Below are 15,220 nucleotides of genomic sequence, written 5' to 3'. Positions count from 1 at the left end.
CGGCATGGCGATGTTCAGACTCCCGCACAGCTACTCGAACAACCGATGAGTGTCCCGGGTGCACTCTAAAAACAGCCGAAGACAGGACTGCAGCCGGAGCAACACCGCGGGAGGTAAAGAGAAGGAAGTGGTCCGAGAGTCCCACACAAGACCCAGCCAAGTCCAAACCTGAAAGAGAACCAAATGGGACTTCCTCCAGTTCACCAAGAACCCAAACCCAGCGAGCTGGGAATGAACCAAATCTCTGGTGAGCAGACACATGGACTGTCTAGAAGCTCAGACCAGCCAGTCATTGAGGTAAGCAAGAACCCGAACCCCAAACAGACGCAAACGGGCCACCACGACCAGGGTAAGGCAATTGAACACGTGAGGTGCCAGATTCAAGCCAAATGGAAGGCAACAAAAGCGGTAAGCCTGCCACCCCACAACAAAACCAAGCCAGTCCCTGAACCTCCAGATGAATCGGGACATGCCAATATGCATCCCAGAGGTACAGGGACACCATCCAAGTGCCCAACTCTAAAAACAGCCAGACCTGGGACAGATTGGTCATATGAAAGGAGGGGCAAAAAGCCCAGGGGTTCAGATGGGACAAGTCCAGAATAAACCAAAGGTCCGCACAGTCCCGTTTCGGAACTAGAAACAGGCAGGAAACCCACCTGGGGGATGTCGTCGTTTCGACCACACCTAAATGAACCCAGTCCAGGATGACCCGACAGAGCGCATGGGAAGAGGCCTGCCCCATCAGCCCCAATCCCCCCGAAGAAAGAGGAGCCACACAATGCCACCGCAGGCCGGAGGAAATGACCCGAAATGCCCAGGAATTGGTGGACCAAACGAGAGCAAACAGCGCGAGCCTCCCCCGGTTCCCTGACAAGGCCAACGACCCTTACGAGAATCTGACCGACGCTCAGAGCACAGAGCAATCACTTCATCAACCAGACGTCAACAGGGCAGGAGTCAAATCTGGCTTACGATGACCGAAAGAACCCCGAGCCCAGGTAGGACCACCACAGCCCACCACCCCAGGAGAATCAACAAGTTCGAAAAAGGCCAGCAACTAGACGAAGCCACCTGCAGCAAATGCACCACTGCAGACTCTGCAAACAGCAATGGACAAAACGAGGGTGAAAATTTAAGTGCCAGGATCCAAGCGGATTCCAAAGAGTGGATGAGCACCGCCTGCCAACAAGCGAGGCGTGAAGCGAAGAACAGACACCACTTCCTTCAGAATTGGCTCAAAAAACCTCCACAAGGCAGCCAACTCCCGAGCTGCCGAGGCAAGCACACCAGATGCAGGTCCGGAACCTAGCTCCTCCACATCCTCCTCGAACTAGTCGGAAGAGAGCTCCAGGAGGGAAAAGAATCGCAAGACTGAAGCCGAATGACCCCAGGCGTGCAAATCCTCGGTCACCAGGGACGCGGAAAGGGAGGGAACCTGCACGTGACGCTGCACCTGGCGGATATCACGAGGAAGCACGGGGTACGAACAAGCACCCATTGAGGTGCTCAAACTCGTCCCCAGGTAAACCTGAACGACCTTAGTCAACTCCTGCCAATGCAGCGTGCGGGTCCGACAGAATGTATGCCACACACCCCAACGAAAAGAAATGGCAGTCTGCCAGCCAGGAAGACTCTGGCACCTCGTAATGCACCCAGTAAGGAAAAGAGGAGTCAAACTCAAAAGAAAAACCCTTATCGTGGTGTAATCTGGGTCTCGCAAGCGGTAAGGGAGCCTCCACATCAGGACCCGGAGACAAGCCGTCCTCCAAACCCATCTGCCTCTGGAGAAAGAGCAGAGTCCACTAGAAAAGCAAGGATGAAGGAGCCCCGCTGGCGTGATTCAAAAGTCCCGGAAGGAGAGACAGGCTCGAAATTCCTCTACCGCCAATCTAGAAGAGGCAGTCCCCAAAGCCGCCCGAGTCTCACCAAGAAAACCCTGCCCCAACTCCGAAACCCTCAGACGTTTGAGGACTGGGAGCAGGGGGGAGGGGGGGAGGATGAACCACAGCAGGGGAAGGACTGAGGGGCTCAGACGAAACCTAAGTCGAAAAGACTAAAACCCTTAAAGTCTGGGTCACTATAACCAAAGCGGGGCAGCTGCAGGGCATCCAGAAAGGCAATCAACCTAGCTCGTTGCAGCAACCTAAAGTGCCCATACAATGCTGAAGCTGCCAAATATTAATATCAGTGGACTGGGTGAATTGGAGTACAAGCAAGGAACACCACTCACAGAACTCCAGGTCAAAGGTGTCATTGACCCAACAGGCAGCATATTGGGAGGCAAAAATGGTGAGTGTCACCCTGAGACAAGAGGACAGAGCAACCTTCAAACTCGCACGAAGTGAGGTGGGACTCGGAGGTCTCCTCCATCAGACCAATGAGCCCCAATGGGGGATTCCAGGGCCCCTTAGGCTGACTGCTAAGGGAAGTCCAGGCGAGGTACTGCTAACCAGTTATCCCAGAGCTACCAAGCAAAAACTAAAAGCTGAGCCCCTGTGACGTGTGTAATCACGGGGACCTAGCAGAGGGCCACTAAAATCATACAAGTGGTCCTACAGTCACACCAGCCAGACCCTCACCAAGCAAAACAAAATAAAAGAAAAACCCCACAAAAGCATAACATTTCCAGGGAATCAGAACCGGTCGCTGTGCATATATCAGACAGCTGCATAGTACCTTGCACCCCAGCCAGCTACCCAAGATAAAAAAGGAGTAAGAAAAACTCCAAGGGCAGGCAATCACCGAGCAGCCAAACAACGACACGTAGGTAGCCTCCCAAACAGCCTATGAAAGATAAACCTAAACCACAAGGGCAGTACTTACAGGGCACCTTGGGAACGTGGCCCTAGGTGCATGCAGCCCCAGTACTCTTGTTGTACTCCTGGCTCGCACACCACCACACAGAACAACAACAATGCTATGAACAGCACTGCTCAAAAGGATGGAGTCAGAGTCGATCGACCGCCACCAAACACAACAGCCTCTGAACTGGAGTTGGGTAGCCAGCACGAGGGGGTCTACGGCTTCCCCTTCCCCCTCCCGGGGAGGGGGGAGTTGTGCAGACAGTGGCTGTGGTGACGTCATGCTTGTTTTCGACTGGGGAGTTCTGCTTGCTAGTCCAGCTTTTGGTTTGCAATTTTCAACCAGCTGTAGTTTGTTTTGGAATAGCAGACAGACTGCTTCCAATTTCATGAGGATCTATAGGCCATGGCTCCTCGTGCCTCTCTGAGGGTGCCAGGTTCCGGCGCTGGTCCCTGGTTGGCCTAGAACTCCATTGACTGACTGTTGCCACGGTCTAATATACAGTATACACATCAGCCCAGTATAGCTCCGGGTATCCGAAGGGGCTCTCCACAGAAAAATTAGTTTACCTTGGAATTTTAAGGTTTGAGGGAGGATGGGCTAAAGTTCATGTTACATTTGTTTTACCTAGTGTCACACAGCTACTACTAATACACTAAACTGGCCACTTGGGCTAACCTTGTAGAAGTGGGGATCTGACAAGAGCCATGACATCAGGCATTATGAGCTGCAGGAAATTTGCTAGAGAGGATTTGTGTAGCTTGGCCGTTGATGTAAGGAGAGTGAGGCATAGTTGAGCGATGTGAAGGTCGGATTCGTTGATTAACGGCGGCAACTCGACCAGCACCTGCACATATCATTAAAAACTGATTAATCTCTAAAATTTACATAAGATATTTTCTAAAAGACCTCATGCAATTCTACCCAGATATATAACAAAAAGTTTCACAGGTAGCCGGGTATTGCTTTAACCCTTAAACTGCGCATGGCGTATATATATACGCCCTGAGTAACATGTCCCATGGTGCGCATGGCGTATATATACGCCATAGGGTGCCAGGCCTGATTCAAATGGCCCGCGGCTACACGGGGTTCACAGTAGCTTCCTCAGGGCTCTTGTAAACAGATGCCATTTTAAAAAAAAATCGTGGGCAATATTCTCAAGTGTGAGAGGCACAGTACTGTTGGAGCAACCAAGGCCGGCGCACGCAGCATGAGCGAACAGCATTGATGTTCAGCTTGTGACCACAGCATCGCCGAAAAATGCCAAAATAAATATATAATTGTTATTATTTAGCGATGACAATATTACAGATGACCCATGACTGTGATATAAATAACCAGGGTTGTGATAATAGCAGGATTGTTGTAATAATTAGTGCTGTGGGAGGAGTGATGCTGAGAGACGGAGGGAGACAGCATCATTTACTGACTGTGTGGCCACCTGTTATTGTTTGCATTCACCATACCAGGTCAGTGGTTCTCTATGGTGAACACAAATGTAGATACTTATATATAATGTGTGTATTAGTGTAATAACAGCAAAAGGATTATGCTGGGAGGAGCCATATGGGTGACGGAGGTGACGTCGTCTGCATGATTTGTCTAGCTGTTTAGAGGGTGGCCACTATGCTCTTTGGGCGCACTACAAGCTTAGGTGTACAGTTACGGTGCATAAAACATGTAGATATTTATATATAATATGTGTATATAGGGTAATAACACTGCAAAAGGTATTGTTGGGGGAGAAAGTTTAGTGCGTGTGACCTTGAAAGAGTGAGGGAGCCGCCAGCCGCCATCTGTGTATAGCGACGACTCTTAGTGCCTGAACTAACTATATCAGCTTAGCTGTACAGTTGTGGTGAACAAAATATATACATACTTATATATAACGTCTGTATATAGTGTAATAACACCACAACTGGTATTGTTGGGGGAGAAAGTTTAGTGCGTGTGACCTTGAATGAGTGAGGGAGCCGCCAGCCGCCATCTGTGTATAGCGACGACTCTTAGTGCCTGAACTAACTATATCAGCTTAGCTGTACAGTTGTGGTGAACAAAATATACACATACTTATATATAACGTCTGTATATAGTGTAATAACACCACAACTGGTATTGTTGGGGGAGAAAGTTTAGTGCGTGTGTTGAGGGAGTGGCAGCGAGTGGCTGGCTGGTGTGTGGCGGTAACTCCTAGTTGCTTTTCGACTCTCAATACCAACTAAGTGGTTCGTTATGGTGACCAAAACATGCCAATACTTATATATAACCTGTGTATAGAGTGTAATAGCAGCAAAACTATTTGTTTATAGTTTTATAAACATAATAATTGAATCACTAATATGCACATCATACTTTTGAGTATAGCGATTATTAACCACTTTTATTATATAAATATATTACAATACACACTATTGAATAATATTACTGCAAAAAAACTAAGAAAAAATCAATCGGAGACATTGAAACAATTGGGTAATAATATCTTTGTGGCAACTCCCATCTGTCAACGCGGGTGACGCTGACCGGGTCTGACGACCGCTCTGTCAACGCCCACTTTTTGCCAGACTTCCTCGGTCAATTGCGCCCAAAATATGTCACCTACGATTTTTTTTTTATTTTTTCCGTGCTCAGGGGACACAAATTAACATGTTTAGAAGACGAAAAAAAAATTTTGAATTTTTTTATTTCATGCGCACAGGGGTATAAATGTCCCAAGGACCCCTGAGCAGTGTAAGGGTTAATGGTACATATCCTTCAAAATAGACGAAATAATGAAAAAACCAGCGTTGAATGTAATGAAACGCCATTTTCTGGGTGAGCCCCGGAGGCTCCCTGGAGCTTATCTGGCTAATGTATGTTATATTAGACCGGGACATTAGCTAACGAATTCAGACCTACCAGGGACCAGCGCCAGAACCTGGCTCCTTCAGAGAGGTTTCAGGGAGCAATGGGCCCTGGAAAACCCCTTTGTGGTTGGGGTTTTCCTTATCTGACATCGACCGGGGTTAGGCACCCAGAAAGGTAGGCAAAACAAAACAAACCCCACATAGTAAAAAACTAAAACAAAAAAACATACAGAGAGGTAGAAACTCCCTACAATCCGAAGGAAACAAGCAAACATCACACTTTACTGCCACGATGATCGTCCACGCAGCCCTCCCCTCCCCGAGAGGAGAAGGGGGAGCCCTGGACCTCACTGTGCCGGCTGCCTAGCATCAGTTCAGAAGCTAAGCTTCAACCAACGCGAAAAAACCGCCGACCGGTGGGAGGGAGGGTTGCCAGGAAGTCTCCGGGGCTCACCCAGAAAATGGCGTTTCATTACATTCAACACTGGTTTTCTGTGGGGAGCCCCTACGGATCCCTGGAGCTTCATACCTAAAGAGAAGAAAAAGAAAGGGCTGACCCGGGAGGCGGCCGCCACAAACTCCGCAACAGGCTGCAACCTGCGACCCAAGGCAACAAGAACGCACAGGAGCAGATGCGCGTATAAAGAACAGGCGCCCAGGAACCTGTGCGACCCTCAAATCCTCGCGCCTGAATTAAGCCCTAGACGTCACCAACAGAGCAGCGAAAGCTGCAAACGTCAGAACAGCACGGGTGCAAGAATGGACTGCAGGCTGGAAGACCTAAAAACTCTGCGGACGACCTGGGAGCCCCGAGCCCTGAAACAGGGAATCCGATTAGCCCAAAACACATCCCCAGACACGGTACGCAGGTAACTGCAAAAAAGCGCAACCGGACAACACAGGACGCACCCATGGCCGAACCAATCAAGCATCAATAAGCCAATGGCCCCTCCCCAGTAAGCAGCCGTCTCGACCGTCGCCAGAAGGACGGAGAAAGGCTGCAACGTACAAATCTACCACCAGTACCAAAGAGCAGAAACCTGAACCGAAGGGGCTACCACAAACTGAGGAGAAGATAAGAGGACACCCTGATCAAGGACCAGGATGGCTTAGGCAACGCATGAGCACGCACGCAAACCGGAGCGCCTCTGCCAGCGCCGCACAAAACGAGGTGACAGTAAGAAACATCAAATAACTGTAGTGCTGAAAACCCAAGAAAAGACAAGACAACCCGATGCAAAAGAGAAGACGACCTATAGAGAGCAAGGAAAAGGTTCATAGAAACACCAGGATCATCATACTGTCGCCGAGACGAAGCTCGCAGGTGGGATACCATCAACAAAACCACCTGATCACTGCAGAGATGGTGATACCCACATCAGAAAAACAGACGAGAAGAGTCGAGGAGAAGGCCGAACCAGTCACGTACAGGACCGGTCCGACCTGCCGAAAGAGGCAGAGCCGCAGGAAAACACCCCGGGTTCGGACACCTATCAAGCATCGTCTGAAAATAAAGCTGGGCCGGCCAACAAGGGACCATGAGGACTATTCTCTTGGGAATTGGCTCCAACCGAGCCAGAACCCGAAGCAACAGCTGGACCGTGAGAAGAGGAACGGGTACCCCCACCTCAACCAGTCCTGCCAAAAGGCATCCACTGTGAACGCCTCGCAAGTGGGTAAGAGCACCACATAGAATGGGCGATGCCTAGACTATGCCGACTCGAAGACGTCCATGGCCAGGAGTCCATACGTCCGGCAAAGCCAATGAAACGAGTCGGCGCCGATTGGCCAATCCGTTAACAGAGGAATGAATCGAGACAGGCTGTCTGCCAGGATGTAGGACACACCTCGGACATGAACCTCACAGTTAGCCAAACCCCGATAATCCAGCAAACGAGCCACTCGAAGGGACCAACCCCAAAGGCAAACACCTAAAAGAAACCCTGTGGGTCCGGCAAAGAACCGCCAGAGAACAGTCTGAATGGAGCCGAATGGTAGAGCACCGAGTGACCCAACCCCTCCGAAGCACAAACCAGACAGCCACGAACTCCCAAACCGTGCTGTGAGCCCGACGGACGGACAGACCACACCATCCCCGGCTGACCTGGTGAGCACTGGTCACAAAGCCACAGCCGAGAGATGACCCGTCCGTGAACACATCGAGCGAAGGCCCAGGAAGGTGCCAAGGCTCGGAACCCCGAAAACCCCAAAGAGGAAGCTGGTGAAGCAGCACCAACACAAGATCCCCGGAGGAACAAACCCAACGATTGCAAGAGAGGCGGAAGGGGAAGTCTCCTAAGGAACCAAACAGACGCCAAAGCCAAACCCTACCCTGCGGGCAGACCAGCACATCGAAGTTCAGACTCCCGCACAACTGCTCAAGCAACCCGGGGCCCCTCATGAACAGCCGAAGGCGGGACCACAGCCGCAGCAACACTTCTGGAGGGAGGGACAAGGAGCGGCCCAAGAGCCCTAAACAAGACCCAGCCAGGTCCGAACCTGGGACAGAAACAAATGGAATGGCCTCCATGATCACCAGGAAACCAAACCCAGCGATCTGGAAAGAACCACACACCTGGTGAGCAGACAAGCGGACCGACTGAGAGCCCACACCAGCCAGTAGTCGAGGTAGGCCAGACACCGAATCCCAAACAGACTCAGACAGGGCACCAAGATCCAGTAAAGATGCGTAAATACACCAAGTGCCAATTACAAACAAGGGAAGGCAACAAAAGCGGCAAACCTGAAGCCCCACCACCAACTGTGCCAGTCCCGGAAAACTGAAGAAGAACGTGCCAAGAATTGACCCGGAGGTCCAGGGCCACCATCCAGGCACCCGGCCCCAACAGAAGTCAGACCGGAGACAACAGTCCTCCAATCAGGGCATAGAATCCAGGGCGCAGACTGGAGAAGTCCATAAGAACCGCAGATTCGCCTGGCCCGTGTCTGCATAGAGCAGACGGGAACCCCCAGAAGGATGGGGCGGATCGACCACGTCCAACGCACCCACTAAGATGACATGATGAAGCGCAGGGGAAGAAGCCCACCCTGTCAGCCCTGAACCCCCCCCCAAGGGGGGAGAAGCCGTCCGCCGCCGCTACCAGAGGCCGGAAGACAACCAAAAGTGCCCACTAACTGCAGGACCATGCGAGAGTCAACAGAGCAAGCTGCTCCCCCAGCGCCCCGTCAACAGCGAAGGGAACAGAGTCCCTTCCGAAAGAAAATGTATACATACACATACACACACACATACATATATTATGTACATATACATACATAATATGTACATATACATACATACACATACACGTGTATGTGTATGTATGTATATGTATGGCTGTACATACATATACAGTGTATGTGTATGTACAGCCGTCTTCCAAGCCCTCCGCCCTTAAAGAAAAGGAAGAGTCCAAAAGAAAGGCAGCAAGAAATGGCCGTGGGTAAGACCCAGAAGCCTTGGCAGGAGGAACAGGCTCGAAAACCTCCGTTCCCAACCCAAACAAGGTAGCCCCCCGAAACCGCCCGAGTCTCGGCCCCAACTAAACCCCGCCCGACCCCGAAACCTGAAGACGGTCAGGAGCCAGGAACAGGAAGGGAAAGGGGCGAACAGCATCTAACCAAAACGGGGCGGCCCAGTGGCATCCGAGTGGGAAACCAACCTAGCGTGTTGCAGCAACCTAACCTAGCTTGCAACACGGATGCCGCCTGTACTCTGAACAGTAATAACATCAGAAGAGTACTGAAGAACAAGCAGAGAATATCTCTCGCAAGACTCTGGGTCAAGGTATCAGTGACCCAACAGGCAGCATGATGGAGGTAAAAGTGGCGACTGTCACCTGGAGACAAGGGCACTGCAACCAACGATCCTGTACAAGACGGGTTGGAACCCGGAAGACACATTCGATGGTCCACCGAGCCCCGACAGGGGTTTCCAGGGCCCGTAGGGGTGACAACTACGGGAAGCCCGGGCAAGGTGTTGCTAACCGGTTAAGAAACCGCAAAATAACAAGGAGGTAGAGGACAACATTGAAAACCCCTGTGACATGTACAACCACGGGGGCCTAGCAGAGGGCCACCAAATACTACCAGTGGAACTATAGCCACACTAGGAAGACCCCCACCAAACAAATGAAAATATAAAAAGAAAAACCCCACAAAAGTACACCGTCTCCAGAGGCAACAGGAACCGGTCGCCGCTTAGGTCGTAGGTCGCGCAACACCTTGTCTCCCTAACCAGCTCAATACCAGTCCCTACCCAGGGCCAAACAAGGGCCCCAAGCCCTAGCTGGCCCCAAGGGCGAGGCAAACGCCGAGCAGCAAGAACCTCTACGGAAATGGTTCCCAAATGCCCCAGGGAAGATAACCCTGTCACGCAGGTGTAGTACTCACAGGGCGCTTAGGGAAGGAAACCCCTAAGCGCATGCAGCCCCGGTACTGATGAGGAACACCTGGCCACCGCACAACACAACACACGGCAGTGAACACCACACAAGGCAAACACTGCCTAGGAAACTGAGGCCAGAGAAGCATCTATCCCGGTTGACATTAGCTTACGAACTGATGCTAGGCAGCCGGTGTGGTGAGGTCCGGGGCTCCCCCCCTCCCCTTCTCGAGGCGGGGAGGGCTGCACAGACGATCGGCGCGGCAGTAAAGTGTGATGTTTGCTCGTTTCCTTTGGATTGTAGGGTGTTTCTACCTCTCTGTTCGGTTTTTTGTTTTAGTTTTTACCATGTGGGGATTGTTTTGTTATGCCTACCTTTTTGGGTGCCTAACCCCGGTCGATGGCTGATGAGAAAAACCCCAACTACAAAGGGGTTTTCCAGGGCCATTGCTCCCTGAAACCTCTCTGAAGGGGCCAGGTTCTGGCGCTGGTCCCTAGTAGGTCTAATATAACATACATTAGCCCGATAAGCTCCTGGGAGCCGTAGGGGATCCCCACAGAAAACCAGCGTTGAATGTAATGAAACGCCATTTTCTGGGTGAGACCCGAAGGCTCCCTGGAGCTATACCGGGCTGATGTGTATATATATATTAGACCGTGGCAACAGTCAATCGAAGGAGTTCTAAGCCTACTGGGGACCAAAGCCAGAACCTGGCCCCCTCAAGAGAGGCACGAGGAGCAATGGCGTAAAGACACCCCCGTGTAATTAGAAGCAGTCTTTGTCTGCCGTCTACCAGGTCAGGCACCCAGAAAGGTAGGAATTCCAAAAGAAACTACTGCTGGTCAAATAAATTGCAAACTGAAAGCTGAACTAACAACAGAACTCCCCAATCAAAACCAAGGAAACAAGTATGATGTCACCAGAAATGCTGCGCATCCGTCTGCACCCTCCCCCCCTCCAGGGAGGGGAATGGGGGGAGGGGGAGTCCCAGACCTCCACGCCAGCAACTCTCCTTAGTTCAGAGGCCGAGTATCAAAAAACGTGAAAAACCACCGACCAGAGGAAGAGAGGGATGCCGGGAAACCTCCGGGTCTCACCCAGGAAATGGCGTTTCATTACATTCAACGCTGGTTTTCTGTGGAGAGCCCCTTCGGGTCTCCGGAGTTACCTGACTAAAGACAGAAAAAGAGGGACTTACCCGGGAGGCAGTCGTCACTCGCTCCTCAACTCGAAGCCGAGACAAATGGCTGCAACCTGCGACCCAAGGCTACACACTCCCGAGAAGGCCCAGGAACATAAACAAAATATCGTGCAGCCAGGAACCTGTTCGACCTCCATAAGCCCCGTGCCTGAATGTCAGCCCAGGATATATGCTCAAAAACAGCAGCCAAAGCTGCGAACTTACGAATGTCGTGGGCACTGGGATATAGACCACAGGCTGGCTGGACCGAATAATCCTGCGGACGTCCTGGGAGAACCACACCTAGGAACAGGGAAGAAGGAAAACCAGGTCCACCCAAAGCGTGTCCCCTGCCACGGAGGCCATGGCACGCAGATACCGGCGAAGAGCCGCAACTGGACACAAAACATGATGCACCCCCGGCCGATCCAACCAAGCATCAACAACATAAGGACCCCTTCAGAAAGCAGCAGACTGATTCTTCACCATAAAAGAAGGAGAAGGCTGCAAACGAACGAAACTACCACCAGGACTGAAAAAGCAGAAACCCCTGCGCCGGAGGAGAGCAGGAAGCTCCCCGACCCGACCCCCAGAGGCCAAAGCCCTCAAGAAAAGAGCCTTAGAAAATCAGTCCTGAACCGAGGGGCCCCCACAAACCTAGGAGAAGAGAGAAGAGAGAGCACCTGGTGCAACGACCAGGACGATTAAGGCGGCGCATGAGCAGGCCGGAGGTGAAACAACATCCAAGAACGCTTGTGGAACGGAGCAGAAGAGACATCCACCCCGAAAGCAAGCTGCAGCGGCTCCACCAGCTCTGCACGAAACGAGGCGACAGAAATTGGCACAAGATGAGTCCTGAAACAACTAAGAGAGAAAGGACAAAACAACCCAATCAGATCCGAAGACAACCTACGGATAGACAAAAATTTGCTGAAAGGACCGCCAGGAAATTTCATACTGCCGCTTAGACGAAACTCACAGGTGGGACACCATCAACTAAGCCACCTGATCACAATACAAGTAATTACCTAAGTGTAATTACCTAAGTGTAGTTACAGGATGAGAGCTACGCTCGTGGTGTCCCGTCTTCCCAGCACTCTTTGTCATATAACGCTTTGAAACTACTGACGGTCTTGGCCTCCACCACCTTCTCACTTAACTTGTTCCAACCGTCTACCACTCTATTTGCGAAGGTGAATTTTCTTATATTTCTTCGGCATCTGTGTTTAGCTAGTTTAAATCTATGGCCTCTTGTTCTTGAAGTTCCAGGTCTCAGGAAGTCTTCCCTGTCGATTTTATCAATTCCTGTTACTATTTTGTACGTAGTGATCATATCACCTCTTTTTCTTCTGTCTTCTAGTTTTGGCATATTTAATGCTTCTAACCTCTCCTCGTAGCTCTTGCCCTTCAGTTCTGGGAGCCACTTAGTAGCATGTCTTTGCACCTTTTCCAGTTTGTTGATGTGCTTCTTAAGATATGGGCACCACACAACAGCTGCATATTCTAGCTTTGGCCTAACAAAAGTCATGAACAACTTCTTTAGTATATCGCCATCCATGTATTTAAATGCAATTCTGAAGTTAGAAAGCATTGCATAGGCTCCTTGCACAATATTCTTAATGTGGTCCTCAGGTGATAGTTTTCTATCTAGAACCACTCCTAGATCTCTTTCTTTATCAGAATTCTTTAAAGATTTCTCACATAATATATAGGTTGTGTGGGGTCTATGTTCTCCTATTCCACATTCCATAACATGACATTTATTAACATTAAATTCCATTTGCCAAGTGGTGCTCCATATACTTATTTTGTCCAGGTCTTCTTGAAGGGCATGACAATCATCTAAATTTCTTATCCTTCCTATTATCTTAGCATCATCAGCAAACAAACAAACAAGTGGTGATACACCCGCGTCAGAGATGCTTGACGCGATGAGTGGAGAAGATCGAACCAGCCATGTAACGGACCGGACCGATCTGCTGAAAGAGGCGGAGCCGCGGGAAGACTCTTGTGAAGACTCTTCTTGATCGGACATCGAGCAAGAAGCGCCTGAAACCAAGGCTGGCCCGGCCACCAAGGAGCCAACAGGATTACTCTCCCTTGGCAAGTCTCCAACCGAGCCAGGATCCAGAGCAATAACCGGACCAGAGGGGAGGTACAGGCAGCTCCGCCTCGACCAGTCCAGCCGAAAGGCATCGAGCCTGATGGCCTTGCAGTCTGGGAGGGGCGCCACATAAACTGGAAGACGCCTCGACCACGCCAATGCGAATAGGTTCACCTCTGGGTGCCCGTACGTCCAGCAGAGCCAACTTTAATGAGTCGGCGTCGACCGTCCATTCCGTGGAAAGGGGAATGAACCGAAACAGGCCGTCCGCCAGGACATTTGACACCCCCTGAACATGAACCGCCAGGAGAGCCAAACTCCGAAAACTCAGCAGACGAGTCACCCGAAGCGACAAGACCTAAAGAACCAAGGACTGCATCAAACCCCTGCGGTTCAGGCAATGAATCACCGGGGATCAGTCCAAATGGAGCCGGATCATTGCTCCTCGAGCGACCCAAATCCTCTGAAGCGAATGCCACCCCGCCACAAACTCCCTCGCCATGCTGTGAGATCGAAGGACGGACCCCCACAGACCCTGGCCGGCCAGGTGAGCACTTGTCACAAAACCCCAGCCAGGAGACAAGGCATCCGTTAACACATCGAGCGTGGGCTCGGGGGAGGCACCACGGCACAGAACCCCGAAAAACCCGCAGAGGAAGCCAGCGACGCAGCAGCCGACACAAGGATCCCGGGTCCGACCCCCATCAATCGTGAGGGCAGCAGAAGGGACGACCCTGAAGAAACCAGAACATTCGCCTAAACCGGATCCGCCCTGATGGGTAGACCAGCACAGCGAAGTTCAGGCTCCCGCACAGCGCTCGAACAACCGACGTGTGACCCAGGTGCCCTCCAAAAACAGCTGGAAGCGGGACCGCAGCTGAAAAAGCGTTGCAGGAGGGAGAGACAAGGAAGTAGTCCGAGAGTCCCACACCAGACCCAGCCAAGTCCGCACCTGAGAGGGAACCAAAAGGAACTTCCTTCAGATCACCACGAACCCGAACCCAGCGAGCTGGGAAAAAACTATATCCCTGGTGAGCAGACACGCGAACTGGCTGGGAGCCCACACCAGCCAGTCGTCGAGGTAAACCAGAACCTGAACCCCTAACAGAAGAAAACAGGTTACCATGATCCTGTAAGGCAGGTGAACACTGGAGGTGCCAAATTCAAGCCGAATGGAAGGCAATGAAAGCGGTAAGCTTGTCGCCCCATGACAAAACCGAGCCAGTCACTGAACCCCGGATGAATCGGAATGCATACAATAAAATAATACAACCAAAACGGGTCCCGGAAGACCTAAGACATCAGCCGGACCTGAGACAGTGGTCATCCGAAAAGAGGGGCAAAACTCCCCGGGATTCAGACTAGACAAGTCCAGTATGAATCACAGATCTGCACAGTCCCGTTTCGGAACTGAAAACAGGTGGAACCCACCTGAGTTGGTGGTTGTCGTTTCAACCACACCCAAGTGAACCCACCCCCGGATGACCTGACAGAGCACAGGAGAAGAGGCCCGCCCTGCCAGCCCCGATCCCCCCCGAAGGAGGAGCGACCCAATGCCACCACAGGTCGGAGGAAACGACCCGAAATGCCACGAATCGTGGGACCAGGGGAGAGCAAACAGCACAAGCCTCCCTCCTATCGCCCCATCAACGGGGCAACCTGCAAAAGGGCCAACGACTCCTACGAGAGCCCAACAGATGCGTAGAGCAATCACTGCTCCTACCAGAACGCCGACGGCTCCAGAAGAGGTGCTGGCCCCGAATCTGGCACTACTGGCTTATGATGACCGAAGGAACCCCGAGACAAAAACAGCAACGGACAAAAAGGTGATGAAAATCTAAGAGCCAGGGCCCAAGACGATTCCAAAATTTGGACGAGCACCACCTGTCAGCACGCG

At 51.5% G+C, this 15,220-nt stretch overlaps 1 protein-coding gene across 1 annotated transcript in view; it reads right to left on the bottom strand.

The window, feature by feature from the left end:
* Positions 1 to 15,220, bottom strand: part of Cand1 (Cullin-associated and neddylation-dissociated 1) — a 76,333-nt gene that overhangs the window by 16,439 nt on the left and 44,674 nt on the right. The window contains exon 13 of the mRNA XM_045743059.2: positions 3,484 to 3,652. Coding sequence (XP_045599015.1) covers positions 3,484 to 3,652 — 169 coding nt within the window. The remainder of the gene's footprint in view (positions 1 to 3,483; positions 3,653 to 15,220) is intronic.

This window comes from Procambarus clarkii, chromosome 31, assembly GCF_040958095.1.
Source record: "Procambarus clarkii isolate CNS0578487 chromosome 31, FALCON_Pclarkii_2.0, whole genome shotgun sequence".
In the NCBI taxonomy this organism is placed as follows: Eukaryota; Metazoa; Arthropoda; class Malacostraca; order Decapoda; family Cambaridae; genus Procambarus; species Procambarus clarkii.
This window is presented reverse-complemented; position numbering and strand designations above follow the sequence as displayed.